At 38.8% G+C, this 23,987-nt stretch overlaps 1 protein-coding gene across 1 annotated transcript; it reads left to right on the top strand.

The window, feature by feature from the left end:
* Positions 1-698: 698 nt before the first annotated feature.
* LOC104515967 (RAC-gamma serine/threonine-protein kinase) lies at positions 699-22,451 on the top strand (the record flags this gene model as incomplete). The annotated part of the gene is made up of 4 exons (XM_010160145.1): positions 699-821; positions 2,896-3,024; positions 19,550-19,764; positions 22,364-22,451. Coding segments are annotated over 4 exons (555 nt in total), but the record flags the coding sequence as incomplete, so codon positions are not given.
* Between the last annotated feature and the right edge of the window lie 1,536 nt (positions 22,452-23,987).

Here is a 23,987-nt window from a genome sequence, read left to right on the forward strand (position 1 = left end):
TTTTGGTTGCAGCTGAAGTTACTGGCAATACGTCGTGACTGATCCATGTCACTGCAAGACCTCAGTTGAAAAAGTGTCTGCAAAGTGCTGTTACTTAGCAAAGAAATACACTAAAGAAGTAGATTTGTTTGTGTAAGCCCTAAGCAGTTGTTGGTTTGCTTTTTCTAGCGATCGTGATATTGCTAGCAGTATGAACGTGCTGCTGTTGTAAAATGCCAGTTCACCTGTACAGTCGAAGTCTACTGGAGAACTAGATTTTTTTACAGTTTTAAGGAAAGTTACTATAATACCCAGATTATGGTTCTGCCTTAAGTTTTTCAGTGTTTTGGTGATATTTCTCAGTGACTTAAATTAAAACTCCAAGGAAGTGGTAGAGGGAGAAGTGCAGGATGCTGCTGCTGCTGCATACTTCTCTTTTATTTTTTTTTTTCCTCTGGTAACTGAAGGTTAAATGAGTAGCAAGCAGAATGCCTTAAACAAGATTGGTATATTGATTAAAACGCTGATTTAACAGCTCGCTTTCTCCCTTTGGAAACCTGGAAAAGATAAGCCAGCTGCTGTCTAAGAGTGCTGAGTGTCCACTGAGAGTACACTATCTATCATCACAATATGGTGATGAGAGGTGTTTTATGTTTGTGTTAATTTCCCCCACTAAATCAGTAATTATTACAATCCTGTCCCTGCTGTTTACCCTGCAGCTGTTTTTCCATTTGTCGAGAGAGCGGGTGTTCTCAGAGGACCGCACACGCTTCTATGGTGCAGAAATTGTCTCTGCCCTGGACTATCTGCATTCTGGGAAGATTGTGTACCGTGATCTCAAGGTAAAAAAAAAAAAAAAGTAAAAAGAAAAAAGTAATCAAATTTTTGTTTTTGCAGAGGCTATTGGGACAAACACAAAGTAATTATAAAGTTTCACTATTCAGAGCTAATGGGGAAGAAAAAAATCAGTGCTCAGTTTAAAGTTCTGTGTGTGCTGAAGGAAGCTGTTTGATACTGTAATCTATAGATGGGTACATTAACTTGATTAAACAAAGAAACAGCATACCTTAGCAACAGTACTTGAAGGAGATTTAAACTTCTGATCCTTTTTTTCCCCCCCCCATTGCTTATAACCTAACTTGGATTTCAAAACAAATCTCAAATATAATTCTCAATTTCCCCAAACAAGGCAAAAGGGGAATTGGGACAATTGACTGCATTCTGTTTATCTCAAGAGTGAGCTCTTGTATAAGAGTTCTTGTATGATTTGAAAACATTTAAAACTATTCCGAATACTTCAATAGATATGAATTTCAGCCTTAATTTAAAAATTATTTTGTCTTTCGTATCTTGGGAAAGATTCATAATACTGGAATGTAATTTGTCTTGAATTCGCCTGCATGGACAGTTGTGTATCCTCTGTTGCCTGAAGCTGCAGGTACTCTGTGACACAGTATGATTAAGTTCGATGGAAAATAACCTCTGATCTCAACAGGGACATTTTCTAACAGATTCTATGATTCTAACTTATGTGGGAGGAACCTCTCACTTCCACAATGAGACTGTTTTATAATTTCTGTGACAAGCCTTTAATTTCTTGTAGGGGAAATTATGCTTTCCCATCATACATGTGCACTAGTGGAGTTCATTTGTGGGCTCCTTTGTGCAGGAACCAAGGAGAAGGAGGCGATGGTAGGCAAGTTCTCTCAGGGAGACAGGCAGAGAACAAAATACTGGGTTACCTGTTTGTAGCAAATCTGTTGTAATAACATGAAATGCTGTGACATCTTGGAAAAATAGGGAATTGTCTGGTCAACGAATGATAGGTCATGATTTTTGATTTAAATTATAAGTAATAAGGAAAGAAGAATTTGACGTCATTAATATCCTATCGCTGGTGTCATCTACTTTGCAGCTTCCGTGTGACACGTAGAGTCAACAGGAATGATATATCTCTGAATTGTATTTCAGGCTTCATGCAGACTTAGGAAGACAGGGCTACAATTGGTCTTTTGTTGGTATTTTCACTACACAACTTAGGGTTGGAAACAAAAAACTTCTTCTGAGAGAGGTTGTTCAGAAGTTTGTTTTACTTTTTTTTTTTCTTTTTTTTTTTCTTTTTTTTTTTTTTTAGTGCTACCTGTATTTAAAGTTTTGCTAATAAAAAGCTTTTGAGAAAGTGATGTTAGGCATGCTTTTGAGATGGTCCACAGTAAATATTGCAGTAGTTTTTATTCCTGTGCTTTAAATACTTTATAACAGGCTATATTCTGTTTTCACATTTCAAAGAATCATGTATTTAAAAAGCAGTGCAGGGCATTCAGAGGTAATCATACACAATTCAAGAACAGTGGCCTTTGCAAGTAAACAAGGAGGAATTTACCTCAGGTTTTTGTTTTTATCAGTAGCTTCTCTACCCCCACTTTTGTCTGTTATTGAAAAGGTTGTGGAAGATGTAGATAGTATATATCCATAAATCCTTAAAATGCTTCATGACAGTATAGTAAAAAGTGTCTTGATAAATGAAGGTCATGCTACAGCAAAGGAAATGGGTGAAGTCTTAACAAATGACATCCATGATTGTAACCTTGAGTTACTTGATTATATCTTGAGACTATTTAGAAAATTATTTTGGATACATGAAACTTGTAAAAATTCAGAATGAAATGTCACGCTTTGGTTGACCTGGGACTTATTATTGTAAATTATATAAAAGTATTAAATAATTATTTAGATTTCGTAACAGTAAACACTTAAATGCTGTGTAATAGATGCTGTTATTTTTTTTTTTAATTACAAACAGATTACATTCTATTGCAAGCAATAAATCCCAATCTTTTTTACAAAATTGATGTAATACATCAGCCTGTCCTGTTAAGAAATACTAAGGGAACATCTTTTTTCCCCAACACACAGTTAGAAAATCTAATGTTGGATAAAGATGGACACATAAAAATTACAGATTTTGGACTTTGCAAAGAAGGAATCACAGACGCAGCAACTATGAAAACATTCTGTGGTACTCCAGAATACCTGGCACCTGAGGTATGATTTAGAATATATTATTTTAATACAGTATAAAATATTTATTTTTAATTGAATTTTAGACTGTAATGTTTGTATGCTGAAAACCCTTCATTGTAGTAAAGAACTGGCAGTCTGCCAGATTAATACTATGCAGTTGTTATTCAGAACTGTATGTACTACTGTTCTTTGTAGTGATTGTATGTATGTTGATGCTGTACTTAAGTGTTTGAAAAGGCCTCCAACATGCATTTTCCTTCTTATGTTTGCCTTCCTCTGTTAAAGTTTTTATCTTCCAATGATTTCTTCAAAAATAATCTTCCATCTGTCTGTCACTTGGAACATATGATCCTACTTAACTGAGCTGTGTAACTAGCATTTATATAGACTGTGTGGAGGCGAGGGGGAATAGGAAGGTAGTGAGTTTGCTGGGTTTTATCCGAACTTCCCAATTGCAGGGAAAGGGAGCTGAAATTTAGGTATTTCTGCTAAAAACAGTTGAGTGCTAGAAACAGTTGAGTGTATCAACCTCAGAACTGGCTGTGGCGGGCACCAAAACTCAGCTGTTTCCTAGTATGTAAGCAGAAGTGGCATCCCAGAGTATGCCACCCCATCTTTACCGTTAGCGAGCACTTGGAGTGCCAAACATGATGCTTCTTGAGGATTGATAAACAGATGGACATGAGGACGTTGGTTTGGTTTCCTTCGCAGCTCTGGTTTGGCCACTTGAGCATCTGTTGTGGAAGCTCAAGTCAGCCAAGTGTTCTGCTCCAGTATTAGTGCTGACAGCTCTGCCACTGATGGCTACTGAATAAACGCAAGGGAAGCACTCCCAGAACTGTGGTTTTTGTCCCGTCTGGCTTCAGTCAACAGTTGTGGTGCTTGGAAGAGTCATCCTGCCTCTCCCTGGGGTTGCCAAACACAACTTCATTAGTGACATGAAAGGCAGCGTTATTTCTTTACTTAATTCAAGGATGCTGAAATTGCCCTTGTTTCCATTCTTGTCAGCATTCAACATTGCTAATTGACATAGTGCACACCTGTCGATGAGACAACTTTCTAGTCAGCCTAAAGGCCCTTCAGTCCTACCGTTTGTTTTAAGGAGGATTTGTCAAGGGATTCCCCACCTCTTACAGCAGCTCAGCACCACCAGAAAGTCACCTACGTATCAGCGTCGAAGAAGATGCCGTAGTTTGAAGGGAGGACGTGAGGAGGCCCTGATTCAGCATAGTTCTTTACCCTCTTATTTTCAGGAGTGTTGAATCCTGAGTAGCAGCAACAAGCCCTGGAGCCCATTTCAACAAGCAAGTTTAGATTGCCTTTCATTTGTTATTCTGAACCTTACAGTTAAGGCGTGTCAAGGAAGCTGGTACGCATCACCTTCTGGATACTGCTGGCTGCAGATGAAGATCTTAGAATGGTCGGATTTGAGAGTCTTTCTAAATCTCTTAAAGCAAATGTGAAGTCTTTGCTATTTTGCACTGGGTTTACCAGTGCATTGGCTGGTTAGTTGCTCACCTGAGACAATTGTATCTATTTTTATACCTTGGACAGCTGACTGATAAAGGGACCTTTAAGATACTGGGTCCTCAAGTCTATTCATGTGCATGTGTTAGAAAACGAGTGCGCAAAAATCCCTTCTTGTTGCAGTTCAGGCCACAGAAATCATTACCAGACGCCAAAGACTTACTACCTTTTGAGAAATGGCAGATCATGAGAACCTAATGTTACAGCTGGAATTTAATCCTGTTACCGCGGTGAATTCCTTCTTATGTATTCCAAGACAAATGGCAGCATATACTTACGTTTTGCCTTGTCGTGGTGAGTGTAAAGGCAGATACCTTTTAGCCTTTCTTTAGAAGCAAGATACTCTCCAGTTACATGGAGAAATCTATTCAGCATCTGTCCTTTTAATAGTACCCTTGCATCCTCCTCTTTCATCTAGGTCAGTTGTGATGGGTGCATCCCTTCTGCAGGCCTGTTGTTTGTTTCCTATATACTTGCTGGCTGGTGGTAGAGGACGCTAGGACAGTGTACTGTGTGACACGCAGGTTAGCCTGGGGTTGCTGTCTGCGAGCCAGGAGACAGTTGACCCAGGAGCTTTACACTGTCAGGAATTTATGCCTGGCCTGAGAAATGACTAAATCTTTTCTTTTGTATTAATTCAGTGTTGTGGATTCAGTTCCAAACAAGAACTTGGGCTTGGTTCTCCAAATGCTTGTTGGACCGTGGTTTGAGGCATAGAGTCCTGCTCACTGTTCCATCTTTTTGCAGAAACTAGATTGCAGTTGCTTCCAATAGGAATACAGGGAAGTAGCTAAGCTACAGTAAGGTGGATTTCTACCTTGCATGACATTTCTCTCAGGTGAAGGTGTCCTTATGGATCCATAGAGAATTACTTCCCAAGGTGATTTCAGAATTACACTTAATCAGAAAACAAGCATACGTGTTGCTGCATTTTCCCCACAAACCTTGTTTTTGAGATCAAAGTAGTCCTTCTCACCCTCTGTTGAAATGGCTCTTTCATCTCCCATTGACAGGGTCTGACCTTTCATGTAAGACGTGAGACTGACTGTGCTGATATCTGTTAGATCCATAAAAATGCCCCTGTCCGTGCAAAGATCAAATGGATGGTGGGCCACAGGAAAAAAAATCTAATGAGATTGCCAGGTTGGAGCCCACTTTCATCTTTGGGGCTAGAATGGCTTTTCTGGACCATCACTGATTTATCGTTTGTGGCACTCACCTGGAAGTTCGTGTACCTTCACCAATCAGTGTGCTGTTACAGTGGTGTGCAGGGCTTCCAGCTATGTGGTCCACAGCTAAGTTGCCTTCTTGTTGTCCTCTGCTAGTCATTCCCTGTTATCCAACAGCAGTATTCCACAGTTTAAAGAAAACTAAAAGAGCACTGACTGTGATTGTCTTAACGTAGTTTTGTGCCAGGCATAAAAAATGGTAGGGTATGAACATGTCCTCTAGGAAGAAAATAGTTGCCACTGACAAATAGCTGGGCTCATGCATGTTTACAGTACAGATGTGCGTATCGGTCACAATTACTGAAGAATGAGGAAGTAACTTTTTATTTGTAAAATTATACAGTCTTTTGAGAATAATTCGGCTATGTGATAGTAAAATTCCTTTATCATCTGCAGTAGACCTAATGCAAGCCTTATTTTTTGTGTGTGTGTAAGGGTATTGGTAATACTTAATATTTCCCTCTGCTCTAAGCATCTTCGTTATTTCTCATTTGAAAGGTAAAAAATATTTTAGAATATCTCATTTCTTAGTAGATTTTCAGGAAGAAGAGACTGTTTCTTAGGAGTCTGTTTCCATTGTTATCCTTCAAAGTAAGCTGTTGCATTAGAGATCATTGTGGTGTCAGAGAATAAACATAGATCCAATGAGGAAAAGATGAATGATGATCCCATTTAGGAAACACAGATGTGTTCTTCATTTTTTTCAGAAAAAAACCACAAAATGTTTCTTTTGTGGTTTTGCAGTGGCAAAAGCGGGACAGGACCATATGTTTTTTCCAGACAGTATCACTTGCTTAATAAAGAAAGAATAAAACTGAGAAAGTACTTGTACTTGTAAATATACCTGTGAGACATTTAAAAGCAGTTTGGGTTTTGATAGTTTTCAGTTGATCATGAAGGATCAAAGACCTGTACAGACTTCCTTTAATAGAACATTCAGGAAATGAAGCTACTTGGGCAGAGAAATAAAAGTTCTTGCAGCTCTGATCATTTGTGAGGGTAACTTCTTACATGAGATTGCAGTTTCTGGCTGCCTGCATTTTAGTTCAAGTTCTTTGGACTTAGTTATAGTAAGGCAGTCACTGTGGTACTAAGTTTTGGTGTCACGGGAGATGCAAATTTAAATACCAGAAATTAATTTCGAAGCTTTTGGTCTTTCTAATAGCAGATGAGAGGGTGTTTTGGCTGTGAGGAAGTCTGTAAGGGACTTCATGGATGATGATTCAAATTACTCTTCATAGATCTAGAAGATCAATTGTCTTTAGGTGTATTCTAATAACAGGGGAAATGGTAGAACCTCGTTAAGTTCTATTAGCATAAAAGTTCAGACTAGATGGATGAATGCATTTCGATATCATTTATGCAGTTACTTAAAGTTATGTGACAGTAAATAAAACCGGAGCAGATTTCATAGCCTTTTTCCATAGACATGACTAAATCTGCATGTCTTATAACTTATTTTAAAGTGAGACCAATGGAGATGAAGGAAATATTAAGATCAGTTACACAGTGCTTGTTTGAAATATTGTTTTTCTTTTTTTGGTGATTTTTCTTTTAGAAATGTGAGCGAGAGAGATCATGTGCAATCAATTATTTCCCTGAGTTTTATCTCAGAGAAATGAAAGGTAAAACTTCTTTATCAAGAAGAAACTGCTGTCTTTCCTCACTCATCACTTAATTTCCTAATTTCCTACTTCCAGCTTTTCTTTTTGGGGAGGATATGGCATTGGTGTAGAGGTGACCCAAAATCTAGGACTTGGCCATCGAATTTCAGTGGCTGAATTCCCGCAAGGGGAAGCATGGTACCCTGTACTGCAGGCAAGGTTATTGCAAGAAAAAAACATTTTCACGTGTTCACAGGAACTGAAGTTGAAATTTCTAAGAATGTTGTAGTATATGCAGATTATAAAATGTTGCGGTGGAGGCAGAAAAAGCATTTTGTCACTGGTGCAGCTATACCTGTATTCCATTCTTTTAACACTTGCTTTTATTGGATCAGGATATTTGCCAAAGGCAGTCTGGTAAGATTTTGAACTGAGAATACAATGATCTGTCACACAGCTCGTCTGATACGAGTTGAAGGCAGAGAGGGAACCACTGAAATGCACTGAGACAGGCTAGCATGGAAATCGATGTATTCAGTTCTTGCAGGCATCATAGCAAAGCAGTGTTTTAAACAGGGATTTTAATGCAGATAGAAACTGAAATGTGAATGTTACAGGGGAGCTTCAGGTGTGGGGAAAAGCATGACAGTGCTTGTTCATAAAGGACGTGTTTAAAGTAGCCAACATCATGGATGTTGGCTGGCCAATTGAGAGAGATTAGCTGAGGTGAGCATGTGAAAAGACCAGCATGTTATGCTCCAGGGAAAATTGAGTTGCATGAGTAATACAGCTGAGGCTTGCTTCTGTCTGTCTGTCTTGATTTTTAATGAGGGAGGGTAAAGAGTTTGAGTAAGTCGGAGGATAGCAAGGGAGGTTAACAGGAGGTAAAAGGAATGAATTAAATGAACCTAATGATCTTGCAGGTAGATTGATAGGCCAGAAAACACAGCTTAGAGATAAGAAGGTTTTTCTTATAGGGAAAAATGTGGTTGTGGGCAGGAAATAGAGTATGGACTAAATACAATTATGCTATTTTGTTAATTTTCTCTTAATGGAAACAGAAGTTTTTACAGAGAGACAGGCAGGAGAAATTGATGAGCAACTTAAAGCAAAGAGGAGCTCGCTGAAGAGGAGCTCACTAGGGTGTTGTTTGTTTAGGAATATAGAGAAACTGAGGAATGGAATAATTTTGTTGTGCCTTATGCTGTTTCCTTTTTATCTCCTTTTCCTTTAACTTTCATTTGAATGTAAAAATAATTAAGGCATCAAAGTAATGTGCTTTTTGAAATTCAATGCTACTTTTATATAAATAACAGATATGTACCATTATTTTCCATCTCTAGAATTAATGGGTAAATAAGGGAAAAGGGAATTTGTGGAAAATGGCACAAATTTATGGGAAACAGCTGTTAAGATGTTCCTAGATGGCATCTGCATTCACAAGGCTTTAAGACCAGTATGAACTTCAAAGATTTGGAACAATACTATAAAGAGCGACAGTGGAAAGTAAAAGAAAAGAAACTTGATGTTAGGTTTGGTCTTCCATCATGTTACAGAGAGCAAGTTCTTACTCATATTGGTTATCTCTGGGAAGCTTTAATGGAGATTGATTGTAAGTGGCTTTTTGGGTTTAATTAGGGGAAAGGGTAGTTCCTGTTATTATTCAGGTTCTTTTTATTTTCTTCACTTCTGTTAATTCCTTTTTTTTAGAGAAAGGATAATGAGACACTCCACCAAATTGTCTGCGTTGATATAAATATATTGGTATTCTGGTTCATAGTGGTTTTACCAAAGACCTGAGAGGCCTGTGGTGGTGCTCTCTAACAAGACTATTTTGTGTATCGAAATCTCTTAGTGTGAGGGTAGTGTATTTTGGGAGGGTAAGAGGTAAGTTTGATTTTCTAGCTTTAGGACTGTTTTGTTCTTTTGACATTAAAACTCTATTAGGAAGTGCATTTACAAACAGAAATGCTGTGCTGAAGCTTGATAGAGTTCTGGAAACGGGTACCTCCACCATTCAGCTTTTGTGCCATGGGAGCAATTTTAAGTTACTTTGCACCTAGAAGCAGTATCTGCTGCATTGATAAGGAATTGCATTGCATTTCTGTGCATTTCTACCCCTGGCTTAATGACTTTGCTTATGCAGCATGTCTATGAGATTTCATACACCCTTGTAATTATGAGAGTCCTTTATTCCTTGTCCTGTGGTAGCTTGAAAAGAAGACATAGGCTGTGACTCTCCAGAAGTAGGCTGTTTGTAGCATCTTATCCTGTGCCTCAGGCAACATTGTGCAGACAGACTCAGTCAAGATGGATGTGTGAACTCGTGTGGATATATTTCTGGGTTTTGTTCCTCTCTTTGAATATAATCTTTTTAGAGCTGAGCTAATTATGTAGTCTCAGTTTTACTGTTGAGTTAGAGTACCTGATCAACTTTCCAACTGTAAAACAGTTTGAAAATCAAATGTAGCTTACATGCAAGACCCAACAAAATTAGAAGTGTTAAGTACGTTTTGGCAGTTCACTTTTATTATGCCCAGTCCTCAAATGTACCAGCAGACAATCATCTGAATGTTAGTTATTTTTCACATGCTTATGTGATCACACAAAAAGTACATGCTAAAAAGAAGCAGATGGTGACAGATGGGGAAGGTTGAATAAGGTGGTTTTGGAAACCTAGAAAAATGCACTTCTGTAATAGTGTAAAAATAAAAATTCTTTGATCGCCAAGTTAGAATTAACAAAATAGAGTGCCCCCTCTCCCCTCCCCACCCTGCAAGAAAAAAGAAAACAAAAAACCAACCCATCCAAAAAAACTTTACTGATAAAAAGGAATGGAACCTACGAGTGTTCAATGTATATTTAGGAAAGTATGTTATATATTGTTGTTTTGTCGAAGGATAGACCATGGTCAAAGAATGCTGTCAAAAGGGTAATTCTTTAATGTCACATTTTGGTAGTATTGCAGGTTGTGATGATATTTGTCTTCTGATGTCACAAGAAAGACTTTTACCCTCATATTTCAGTGGTGAATAGATTAGTGGGGATGCCTGTATGGCTAGAACTAATCTGTAACAGGCAGCATTACCTCTGTCAAATATAGGTAAACGTAAAGCTAAGGAAGCAGAGAAAGTAGAATCAACTAAAAAAATATCATCTTTGTGGGGGCCACCAAATCCAAGCACCTACCCTACTGTGAGGCTTTATTTGCTTATTTGCATTAGTTTAATGGAGTCTTAACATTCATACCTATAAACAAAAAAAGATTCCTTTTAAAAAAAATCAATGAGGAGGTGTATTTTATTCCATAAAATAAAAAGTATCAAATCTGATGAATAATTAATTGTGAAGTCTCCTACCAACACTGATACCATAATTATTCTTTCTTTTTATATTTGAGTAGGTGTTTGTCTTAACCTGTAGTATGAGACGTTACTGCTTCCTGGTGAAGCAGAATGCTTTGCTTTTGCCTGATGGCTTTTGCTTAAAACCAGCAAGCCTCAACTTCTGAGAACTTGTGTTCATTTTCCTGAAAGTATAGCTAGTTTGCTCAGTACCCAGACACTGTAGTTCTGTTGTTGTGCTTTGCTTAACTAATTTTCTTTTGGCTTCCAAAGGATAGTTCAAGTTTATTTACTCTCTGTTTACCTAGATGCTTCATGCATAATCTGATTCTTAGCAGAGGGACAATAGAATTTATTTTACCTGTGGAAATGTGGTTTACTGTTGGCGTGTGCTCCTGAACAGCTGTCTGTTGTGTATTTGGCTACATTTTATTTTTGGGTGAGGACCAGTGGGGGTTGTGAGAAGGAATAGCCTGAAAATATCTTCCCTGCTGATTTATATGAGATTCACAATATGGAATTTTCTCCTTACACCAGAATTCCAAGTAGCAAATTATTTTTTTTACATTGAAAGGAAATGGAAATGCAAAGAATTGTTTTATCTTGAAACGCCAGCACCTCATGAAAATTGAAATGTGTTCTTTTTTCTGTTTTGTTACCACTTATTACATTTTAGTGCACCACCTTGTGTCATCTCATGCTCCTAAGTCATCAAAAATGCTAGTGATTTGAATTTGGGCGTTTTTGTGAGCTTGGCATTGCCAGCAGGGCCCTGAGATGAGCATGATGGAAAGTGGACAAGGCAGGGTGTCCAGAGTATAACATCGTTTATTGGCAGTAACCAGAATCAAGATCAAAAGATGGGGAGCATTTAGATAGGGGTATGAAAGCATTGCTCAGTTACACATACAGAAGAGTTGCTGCAACAACAGATAAATTAGGAAAAGAGCTTGACTTTCTCCTGAAGCCAGACAGCCAATGGTATAACAAGAACTTGAAATTTCATGGAATCTGCTTAATCTCACCAGACACAAAAAGTGATTGTCCACATGCAGTATCAGGCTTCTCAAGGGGACAGATGTAACAAATAAGCAAAAATAATAAAACAAACAAAAGACTAGAAAAGAGATTAGCTCCACATTGCCCATAAATAAACTGTTGTATTCAAACCAGAACTTTAAAGCAGAGAGCAATTTTCTAATAAACCCCACATTTTTTCATAAAACAAGTATGACAGTTCTGACAAAGACTGTCTCAATAACATGCTTGAAGCTTTTTTTCCTTAATTTTCATTTAATCGATGCAGTCATTATTTCCATCTCAGCAAAAGACTTTAGTTTTTCTGAGAGTAATGAAGCAAAACCAGAAGCTGAACAAATGCTGTTTAACATCAGTAAAAATTCAAAATAATTTCAGGAAGAATGAGCAACCCGAAAGAAATAGAATAGTATTAACATTATTTGTTGCTTCTTACACATCTTGCATCTTATGGCAGTACATGTTAGGGATATTTCTGCTAGTGCAGTGATACAGACATCAACAGGTCTGCAGGTTTGCTGTCTTCCATGAAAGATGTCTCTTTTGGGTGTTTTTTTATTTTTTTTGGTTTGGTTTCTTGCTGGGTTTTTGTTTTGGGTGTTTCATTTTGATGTTTGGTGTTGTTTATCTTGCCAGGGTTGCCATTGACTTCTTATAGTCCTTTGTTAGACTACATTTTCATGTTCACTGACTTAACTTTTTGTGGCTTTTTAGATTTTAAATTCTACTGAAGTCAGAGCCCCTCTGTAGGAGGTTAAATGCATGCCCTTTACTCTAGAAAGCTTTGCTTAATTCACATTTATACCAGGTTGTATCATTTCTGATGCAGCACAATGTGTGCCAGCAAATGAAAAACTTTTTTTTTTTTTTTTTTTTTTAGGTTTCTTAACAAAATGCTAGGTAAGATGGGGAAAAATTCAAACAAAAATATATTAGGAAGATAGTCTGCATTAGGACCAGGAGTAAAACAGCAGCACAAGCCAGATTCAAAATGGAGAAAAACGACTTGCAAAAATTAGAGCAGTAATAGAAAACTTTCTTCCTTGACTTAATTCTCAGGTATCTATTTCCCATCCTACCTATAACCTTGCAGTTTTGTCTTTTCAGCTCTGTATAATGAAAGCAGTGAGTATTCATTCAAGTGTTATTTTACTATGGACATATCAGTACTTCCACTGTTCATACCAAGATACAGTTCATAGTAACTAAATTGGCATCGTATTTGGCAACCATACCTTTCTGCAGGAAGAATTTTTGTACATCTGAATAGAAGTCCATTTCAGAAAAAAATATGTGTTACCTTTGTTCTTCATCAGTGTTAGTTGATAAACTTTCTCACTGTTGTAACTGTTACCACAAGTGATAGAAAGTTCTAGCAGATATGCTTTGTAACTTTTGTTGAATAATACGTGGGTGAATATTTGTTAGCGGATCAACAACTGTAGCAATAAAAATGTGTGAAGGGCTACCAGGAATGCTTAAGGAACATACACTCCACCTGAACTGTAAGGTTAATTGAAAACAGTTTTTTCCCCTTAAATAACAGTACATTGGTGTATCCAAGTTCTCAGTTTTCTTTCACAACATAGGTGTGCAGACAGTTTGTTTAGATGTTTAAATATTTTCCCATCTGTTCTGTCAAAATTATTGATTGAGCAACAAGCTATTTGTAATGTCCTATCAGAAAGTCTATGTCTAATATAATAAGAGAAACCATAACTAAGTCAAAATGTAATTGCTTTTCCAATAAGTTGCCTTGGTTATCTAGCACCAAGTATGAAACCAGTATTTTTATACTGTTCTTTTAAAGATAAAGCCCAGTGCTGACAACCCTTTGTAGAAGGTTGAACGTGAATTGTGTGAAGCCTTTTGTGCTCAAGGTTGTTGCTGAATTTGCCTGTGTTAGCAGAGTCCAGAAGTTACAGCAGCTAACTACCATTTAGAGGTCTGTGGGAAGTACCTTTCTTGGTTGTGTGGATTTTTGCTGTGTCACCAAAAATCTTTCAGAGGCTGCTCATCAGGCATGTTTTGTTTTAGGAAAATGCAGTAAAAACAGAATGAAGGTATTTTCTACATTCAGATTGTGTCTGAGGCAAGCACACCTTGTCCAGTATTCTGGGATTAGTGGTCAGAGAATCCCAGTTTCACTGAAGGCAAGGGGAAATATGTGAGTAATTTAAGACAATCACAGACTTCACCTCTTACACCACTGGCTAGCCAAAAAATTTATTTTCACAGAATCTTGTAAAAGCATTGCGTGTCTGTGTATCGACTTCTCTTTGTCTGACTCACTTAATTGCCTGCTTCCTAAGTCTGCCCCAACCCTCGTCAATAAGAGTTTGCAGATGTGTCCCATGCTGCTGCCTCTCAAAAAACTTTCAGCTCTAGCTACCTAAGAAATAAGGAGATAATAAAAGATATCTTTTCACTGGTTTTCCCCTTAAAATTAAATGGACATCAAATTCTGTGGACTGTACGTTAGGCTCTTAAAAGAGTGACGAACCTAAAGCAAAGGACACCTCTAGATGTGTTGGCTGATAAACCTAAACATTAAGATCTATAGCCACTGGTGGAGTAGAGGAGGAAGTCTTCATAATGGATTTTGTTTTCTGGGAAAGAGAATATTTCCAGTGGTACTAACGATTTTTATTAATATTTTTGAGTGCAAGATATCGGACATTTCTGCAGTAGGGAATGCTTTTTTTGTTAATAAATGCAAATCCGAGAATATTTTTCTTTTCTGATCTGCAGTTACTTGTCAGCGAAATGAATTGTTATGTGTGAGGGGCAAACACAGTTGGATTACTGTGGGCTTAGCAGCCCTGCAGTGTGATTGTGTTCTCTTAGTCATCACAAAGGCTGTGAGCTGGATTTTTTTATTTTGTATGTAGGGCTTGATGGTCTTTGCGTATGAAGCGCTATCCCATCCTATACTTGGTCATTGCTGATAATACTCCTCAGAGACCCCCAAGTGTGCAGAGCCAGTGGAGTCACTAGAGAACACTTTGTTTTCCCTTGTTACAGATAGCTATTCCTGCTATCTCAGTGTATTTAAAAAAGAGTTGAGTTGCCTTTTGACCACAATACAAATGAAAGTTTAAGGTAAATAAATAGATTTCCCTTAGCTGAAACTACAATATCGTCCAGTGCCTCTAAAACATCCACAAAAGCACTGAAGTAGCTGCATGTGCCTGGAAGCAGCTGCCTAACGTCTCTTGCTTGTTAGAAAGGATGTTACTTAACATCTTGCATATTAAGGGTTACTTCACCTCTTGCATATTTATCTGAGACTGGAAAAGTACGAACTTCAGTAGCACCTCTGCAGCTTTTTTAAAAGCATCCGTATACAAACCCAGGCTGTGGCCTCGGACTGCAGGTGTAGGTGTAAGTGCTGGAGGAGCACCAACGCCTGTAAAAACGGCAGTGGATTCGGTGCAGCGAAGAGTTTACGCCCGCTTTGCAACCCTGTTGCGCTGCTGGAGTGCCTTAGGGAAATACAGGTTGGGAAGAGAATCAGGCCCTTAATCTTCCCATGAAGCGAGCACGGCCGTTGCAGCTGTCTGTGTGTGCAGGGTTGGCTGGCAGAGTCAGTGTAGCTGCTGGGGTGTAACTTCGGGGCTGAGTTGGAAAAGCATCGCTTTCTGCAGCGGTGGCATCCGATGCTGCCTGCCCTGGTGTTCTCACTTGCACAACCACAGCTGTTCAGGTGGCTGTTGAGTGGCTCAGGTCAGAAAACTTGATTCGGGTGACAAATAACCCAGGGTGAAACTTTTTTTTTCCATTTTCTTAGTACTGGTGTACTCTGATGTAGCGTGTTGCACAGTTTTGGCAAAGTAAGGGAAGCTGTGGGTGAGGGAACAGAAACAAGAGTGTGGGTTAGGCCGGCACTGTGTCTGAAAGAGCCAGCTGTTGAGCTAGAGCCCTAAAAACAAACCGATTCCCTCAAGTAAGAAAAATGATGGTCATTTTTTGAGTTTTGTTTCCCATAATGTATGGTATCATCCAGGCTGAGCTGCAGTCAGCCCACCTCCTGCTTTACTCAACACTGGGAAGTCACCTGGGTCAAGTGATAATGTGAGGTGTAAGATAGGGGTGAGTGACTATAAATGTTACCCACGCACCGAAGTCGCATCTTGCTGGAGCTCTCGTCTCCTAAAACCTCACTTAGATCTTGATGAGGTGGCTTGGGATTTTGGCACCCCACGCGTCACATATCTAAATGACTATTTAAACAGTTTTTGTGGAAGAAAGCATAGAACTTCAACTGTACTTCATGCAAACGTGCCTGACTGGCGTACACGCTCAGTGTAGCTGGTCTCTCTGTATCTTATGAGTTCCATGTGACCATTCTGTGTGATGCCCCTAGAAACTACAAATATGTTACTTTAGAACAGATGCCAGAGTGGCTGAGCCTGTGCCCTTTATGATGGTTTTGGTGGGCCTGCTGCCTTTCCTGCTGTGACCTTGAAGGGGCGGGGTTGTTAGGACAGTGTATTCTCTTAAAGACGGATGTGTGGGTCTTTACAGGAGGGGACAAGAGTTGGCTGGAGTTAATGGAGGCAGCTTGTAAGGGCAGTGCATGAATTCCAAGAGATTGAACTTTCCACTGTGTCTGCGCCTGGCAGGGTGCTTAGGCTGGTACCCCACGTACACAGGAACACCCCACAAATGCTGGAGTGACAGCAGTATCAGCCCTCTCAGCCAAAGGAGGCATTTCTAAAAGCAGGTATCCACCTCGTGGTAGGCAAAAGATTGAATTATTTGTAGGTGCAAAGCCTGCAGCTATGTGTCATGTTCATTTTAGCACTGAGTTGAAGCTTTCTTGACCTGTGTTCAGTGTAATTAAAAACAAAGCCCTCAAATCCAAGAATTGTTTGGAAAGGACTCTGTAATGCTAAAGCAGAGTGCATAGACATGTTCTCATGCCTGCCCTAATTGTATGGATTTGGTTGTAGGAGCTGCTGGACTCCAGCACTTCCATTGATTTGTCACAGTCTACAAATCCGGGAGTTTCGTAACACCATGAGGAATAGAAATGACTTAAAGAAAATAATGGTATTTACTGTGACTGCTTTATGCACAATTTTATTACGTTTATATTAAAATAAGTTGAGATGCATTTTCCTTTATTTACACTATTTTCAGGCTGTTTTCCTTTCGTCTAAATGAAACCCTTTTGATGCTCTTGCTTGTCTGGCTGGCTGTAAACCAGGTATTTAAACAAAAATAAAGAGTTGCCAGTTTTGCCAGCTGGGGATGAGAACCCGGCTGGTGATACGCGGGTTCGGGAGGCAGTTAATCCAGCTTTTATGCTTTTTTATGATTTTATGTAAAAAGAGGTTAAAAATCACATTTGGCTCTTTCTTTGTACCACTGTTTTGTTGCTGTTGAGGGAATGCAGCAAAAGGTTGCTCATACTTTTTATTATTATTAGGTAAAGTCCTGCATAAATTAGGTAAAGCCCCAGATAGTTTGCTTTAGCTATCGGCCATGTGATTTGCCTTGTTCAGAGAACGATACGTTTTATCTTCCCATTGCCTTCTTTTATAAATCACACATACAAATAACACCTCAACTTGTAAAAAGAATCTATCACTGCCTCACAATTTTATGTATTTTACTAGTTTCCAAAGAAAAGAGTAACTGTACAGATGACAGTGCTAATAGCTATAGGAGAAAAATACATAATGCTTTTTATTCGGTGGTAGAAGAAATGGGGATTTAAAGACAAGCGTCACAGATTTCATACAGAGTTTTTCAGCAAATAGCTTGCAATATGCTCAAACTCATGAAACATTTAATTGATTTTAAAATGCGGGAGTTATTTTAGTTAGTTTTGTCATATGTACTTATTCAGATAATTTGTTGTGTTTTACACTTTCCAAAATTTCACCCTCTATTTGGAAATATCAATGATGTAACGAGTCTGTGTGTTTTGGCACAGTTGTAAATAGTATGTGTTAATGTGTTAATATTTATGATTTTTTAATCTTATATACACAAGGGGGATTTGTAATCCACTTCTTTTCATCGTGTTTCTACTACTAATCCTTAAGGACAGTGAAAACTAGGAATAGGAATGCATTAATTACTGTGGGATTGTCAAAGTTGCCATACTGGATCAGATTGTATTTTGTTACTGCAAATAGTGTGTACTAGATATTTCTGAGCGGGCTTGGGTTTACTGGGGGAGAAAAAGGAGAGGCAGCTCAGCAAGCTGACGCCCCTCACTAGGACTGGCGAGGGTGGTGCATGTGCCCCATGATGTGGTCAGGGCCACTTAGTGTCCCCAGGTGGGCGAGAGCTGGGTCTGCCCTTGCTTCAGAGGAAATGATTGGAAGTCATCTTACACTTTTTAGGTAATCACAAGGTAATGTACTCATGGAAAAAAGTTAGTTCCAATCTGCTAGAGGTTGCCTTATTCATTGAAGCCGAAAGGTTTTACTGCACATCACCAGATTTTCACTACTGTGTATCTATGCTCCTGTGTGTCTACATACAGTTTGAATCTGGGTGAGCTCTTTGTGGTGGCGATTGCATGTGTCTGAGTGTAATAAAATGTATTTTGTTCTGTGTGGGTTAGTTTGTTGTTGGTGGTTTTTTTTTTTTTTAAATCAGTCATGATGCCTTTCAGAATCTGCCTTTTAACGACACAGAAACATTTCTTTGTAAAGAATTAATTCTTTATAATTATAGTCTAACATATTACTTGCATTTCTTTGATCTTTCTAAATGGTTATAATTTAAGTCTAATTTATTGTTCTAAGGTTTTTGTCTCTTTAATAGTTCTTTCTGCAGCAAATATTGGCAATTTGGCACATGCAGTTGCAGTGCCTTCTGTATTAACATTTAGTAACTTCTAACCGTTGCATCTTTTGGAATGAAAGGGTATGATCTTCTAGAAATTCACAGAAATTGTAATTATATGTGTATGTGTTCAGTAGCCTTCAGATTCCTTTTGCTTATGGTTTCACTATGGGTGTATGCTGCTTTTATGTTGTCTCCGTTCGTACAATTTAATGTGAAGATGTACTAAGGTCAAGACACACTGCTTAGATTCCTTATTCTGATTGCTGGAGCTGCTGGGAGAAGGGCTGTGGAGCAGGTTGTTTTTAGGGATGTGACATTGGAAGCATTATGTTAACAAATTATATAAATGGTACCGTATTTCTGTGATCATACAATATCGTGTAAACAGAGTATCGTGTAAACACTCATGTTTCTTTGCACTAACACGGTTCAGCTGTTGCACTGTTTCATGGAACGTAATGAAACTGGCAGGAGAAACGCATTGAGGACTTTTAAAATAAACAAAGATGGTAAAGAAGCTGAGCGGTCTTAGATTAAGGTGTTTCTGAATCTGAGGCTTTATTCTTACAGATGGGGTAAGGAGAGAGGAAGTGACCGGGCAAGGAGATGCTTCACTTCTTCTCCCATAAGAATGCTAACTGAGGCAGTAGTGCCCGTAGATAGTGTCTCTTCCTAGAGCTGTGTGCACTATAAATGGGATCGTAGATGACATAGGACAGGGGAAAATGCAGTCCTGATAATTTTGAGCAGGTCATCCTCAATTTTTTATTTTGCTTTTAGCAGTACGGTCCCCGGTATGCCTGGAATTTCAGTGAGCTCGGGTGTGTGAGTCAGTGCTGCAGTTGCATGGAGTGAGCCACACTCTGGAAGTCCTTGTAGCACACTGGAAAATAAAGCCTTGCAAACACATTAATACAGGGATGGATCAAATAGACTGAAATGATTGTATCTGAAATAGTGCATGGCTTACAGCTGGCTTTGGTTTTTGTCTTAGGTGTTGGAAGATAATGACTATGGTCGTGCAGTGGACTGGTGGGGATTAGGGGTTGTCATGTATGAAATGATGTGTGGAAGATTACCGTTCTACAACCAAGATCATGAGAAACTGTTTGAACTGATACTAATGGAGGACATAAAATTTCCTCGAACTCTGTCTGCAGATGCAAAATCATTACTATCAGGCCTACTGATAAAGGATCCAAATAAGCGGTAAGTGAAATTACTTGGGTATACAGGCATAAGAAATACTCTAACTACACTGGGTAATGCAAAAGTAGACCAGTGGTGCCTGGTCTTCCTGGCTGAAGGACCTGTCAGTCACAGGAAAGGGCCATATGCAGCCATACAGTCTCAGATTTCCACTTTTTCAATACAGCAGCAATATACAAAGCGAGTTTAACGAGCAAAAGGGGAAAATGACGTGGAAGAGAACACTTCCTTAATCATTCACAGCAAACACAGGGATCTTTTCAGGTTTAGATTGTGTACTGGATCAAAGGGAAGGCTCTCAATTGTTTTTCAGAGTATGACTTAACCCTGAGTTGGCTGTAGTGTCTCATGGGGACTACAGCACTTTTTCTTGGAAGTAATTACTCTAGAAGACAGGTCTAGGCAGCCACAGCTGAATTTTATTTGGGCACGTAAATAAGTCACATATTAGACCATGTAAACTAGTAACTTGTTACCGAATACATCTTCTGAGTGAATTTAAGAACAGTGGTTTGGAAGCCAGCATCACCCAGCTGCTGCCTATGGTTCTGAAATGAGCGTCTGTCTTGGTAAACCGGTGACATTTGTCTGTAGGTGCCCTCTTCTCCCCAGTCTCTCTGTTCTTGCGAGTCTTGGCGTGTCAGTCTGTCTCTCTTCTCCAGTCCTCCTTCATCCTCAGTTGGTTCTCAAGTAGTTTTCGGTAGTGGGCATTGCTCGCTGGCACACGGGAAGGACTGGTTGCTGTGTCTCTGGGGGATTTGCCTGCGTGCAGCCAAGTGCAGCAGCCAGGACGGCACAAGCGCACAGCCTTTCTGATGCTGCTGCCCAGCAGTGCCTGTTTTGCTGAGCTTACTGTAGGCAGTAAAAGCAAACTGTGACCAACCAGCCAAATACATGGAGAGTACAGTAAAAATCTGTTCCTGTGGCAATTCCTAATGCATTTTAACCTTCAAACAATCTGACCCATCAAATATATTAACCTTGAGAACTGAAAAGATACTTGCTTGTAATTAATCTTTGCAGACAGTAGTGTTTATTACAGACTTACGTTTACAATCTTACCCATATTCAAGTTCTGCTACTGGCTAAATAGGGTGGGAGCACAGAGGTTAACTGCAACACAGCTTTTCTCTGAGCAGCTGGATGGGAAGATATTGAGAGAAGTCTGGAGACTGCAGGCTAATTGGGGTGCTTGGCAGAGACACAGAGAATTTTAGAATGAGTAGCTGAGAAACGAAGAGGAACACAGCTTGGAAATGAGAATAACGTTACACCCAGTTACTGCAAGCCTGAGGTAGTAGTCCAGAATATTTTTGTAATTTGGCAGCAGGGTAATACCAATACAGATTTATTTTTTTCTTGGTTGTGGAGATTATTGCTCCTTGCAATAAATGCTTTAGAGGGGAATTTATCTTACTTAAAAGGTTGCTTATAAATTTTGTCTTTGTAGCTTTAGTAGTTCCTTTTACTGAAATACGAACTTCTTGTGTCACTTTTCCTGTCGATACCTAACACGTGTGGGCTGCCTGTTCCATTCAGATTAGCTTTTTTTCTGTCAAAACCTCTTTCTGTTAGACTGGCAGGATAGCCAGGCCCATGAAGAAGTTCAGGGGGAGCTGAGCAGGCCTGGAAGTCCATGTGCTGTTGAAAGGGGCAGAGGTTCCCTTTGCTGGATACGTAGTACTTTCTCCATCAACAGCAGCAGCAGCTCAAGGAAGCTCGCTAAACGTGTTGAGTCAAATCTGACTTCTGTTGCTTGTGCAACAAAAAAACCCAACCAGTTCCTCCTCGGTTTCCCATTGCAGAGTTAGTTTTCTTCCAGGTTAGTGACCTGGCTCAGCTCACAGTCATCAAGTGCGAATGCTGCTGTGGATGCATGTGAGAGAGGAGAGGTATGGGCAGGGGTGGGACCCTCCTCTTTTGGCAGGAGTGACCGCTTCAGTGAGCTGAAATCACCTTGGGCAAGTTCACCCAAAGTAGGTGGAATTCACTTCCTAAGATGATTTACCAGACGGTCCGGCTTTGGCAAGCTGTGGGCCACAGTGAATAGTGTGGTTATTTACGATGGCCTTTCAGTAACCTTCTCAGCAGGCCTACAATTTATTAATTTATACTAATTGACTCAGATTGAGACTATTTTATGGTAATTGGTTAATTGTTACAGCACCCAGATGCAACAGCAGTGAACACTGTATAAAAATGATGTGTGAGTCATTACTGATTCAGTGCCTGGCACCTCCTTGGCAAAATTTTATGTCAGCAACATTGGGTTGGTTTTGGTTTTTAATAGTGCCAAAATGTTTGTTGGTCTTTCAAGAAAACTGAATTTAAGTATGTTTTTAAAAGTAATCAATTATTCAAAAAGCTCATCATGGGCAGTAATGAACACCGTAGTTGGAATAATTGAATAGACTATGGCAATGATGCTTCTAGTATCACATTTTCTCGTGAGATCACCTGATCTCAAGATACTAACCAGGTGAGAATTACATTCCCAGAGAGTCAGAACCCAATGGTCACTTTTCCAACCACAATAACTTAATCTCCCTTTAAGAGCAACGCTTGTTTAATATGATTTTGTTTTTCCCACTCTCTTTAGACTTGGTGGAGGCCCAGATGATGCGAAAGAAATCATGCGTCATAGTTTCTTTGCTGGAGTAAACTGGCAAGATGTATATGATAAAAAGGTATGTCTTTATATCACATTGAATGATCTGGCTTGTGCAAGGTGGTCTCAACTGATAGTCATAGGACTGCTGCTTTCTGAAGTTGTTCATGATTTTCTGTGCAACATTTTGTGTTAATATAAATGAATAATTATTCTGAACTAGGTGTACTAAATCTTTTTTCTTCCCTAGTAATAATTGGTCAGTGGACCAAAAATAAATTTTGCAAACCCACCTTAAACTCGGTAAAGATTTTTCTTCTATTATGTAAATATCTAGATATTTTCCTTTCCTTCTTCTTCTGGACCTTCAAGAAAAAAGGAGGTGTATGACTTAAGACAATGTGAGAAAATGTAATTGAAGTTTATCCTGAATTGTCTTTTTATTACTGCCTTTTATTGAAAAGTTGTTGTATGGAAATAGGAAAATGAAGTGATTGGAAGGGACTCATAGCAAAACTCTTCTTTCTGATTGTTTATGCTTAAGTAGAAATCTTTTTCAAACTTATTTCTAAAGAGATATCTGAGAAAGTTAAAATAGCATTAAAACACTGAGCCAAACCAGCTTGTGGAGAAAGTGAGTGCTGGGAATTCAAGTGGGACAGTTTTCTTTAAACGCAGTCCTGTTCCTGTAATGATCAACACTTTGGGGATGATTTTAGAAAATAAATTTATCTTACTCAGTAGTGAAACTCAATTTGACTTAAGTTGTTTTATATACACAAGCTGAGTTTCTCTCAGTACTTGTGTAAGAATTTACTTGTTGCTATAAACCCCATCTATTTTGATAAAGTCTTTTTTTTCTCCCCAACTGTTTTACGTTGTTAATCTGCCAGTTGAGCTGCGTAATTTCAAAAGATGGATTTTTCTCCTTTTTTTCTTGCTTTGTTCAAATAGAAGGAAAATGGAAGACATACGAATGAGCAGAATATGTTTATGCTATAATGTCAATGATACAAACTGTTTTTTCAGTTGTTGTTGAACTGGAATTTTAAAAATGTGTGGTTGTCGGTGTGGTACTTTTCTGACAAATACCGGAATTGACATAAGAGCCTGTATATGACGATACAAAATATGGTACTCTGAAGTTACTTGCTACAAGTGTGATTTTTCCCTGGCAGTATCATGAGGTTTCAAGAAACTCCCAAATAAATAATCAGAGCGAGTATCTCAATCAGGTTACTTTATGAGCTCAACCACTGGTTGGTTATGTAAGGACATTGTAGAGGAGCACTTTGAGGATAAAATCTAAAAATACAAGTTGAGGACCTTTCTGGAGTTTAAAAAAACCCATTAAAATTGGTTGGATTGCAGTGTGCTAGGAGTGGGTGAGAAAAGAAAAGCTGTTACATTACTCTTGCTATGTTGAAACAGATTTCTTAATTATTTTACATTAGAAATAGAGCTCTCGATTCTACACCGTGTTCAACATGGTATTTAGTTAAGAAAATATAGATGTTCTTAATTTTTAAGCACGCGCTTTGAGTTTTTCCAAATCAACATGGCAAATGCCCTTCAGTCAAGATTTTATTCTGAGCTATTAAAATAATACATATAT

Source organism: Eurypyga helias, unplaced genomic scaffold (genome assembly GCF_000690775.1).
Source record: "Eurypyga helias isolate BGI_N326 unplaced genomic scaffold, ASM69077v1 scaffold49700, whole genome shotgun sequence".
Lineage (NCBI taxonomy): Eukaryota > Metazoa > Chordata > Aves > Eurypygiformes > Eurypygidae > Eurypyga > Eurypyga helias.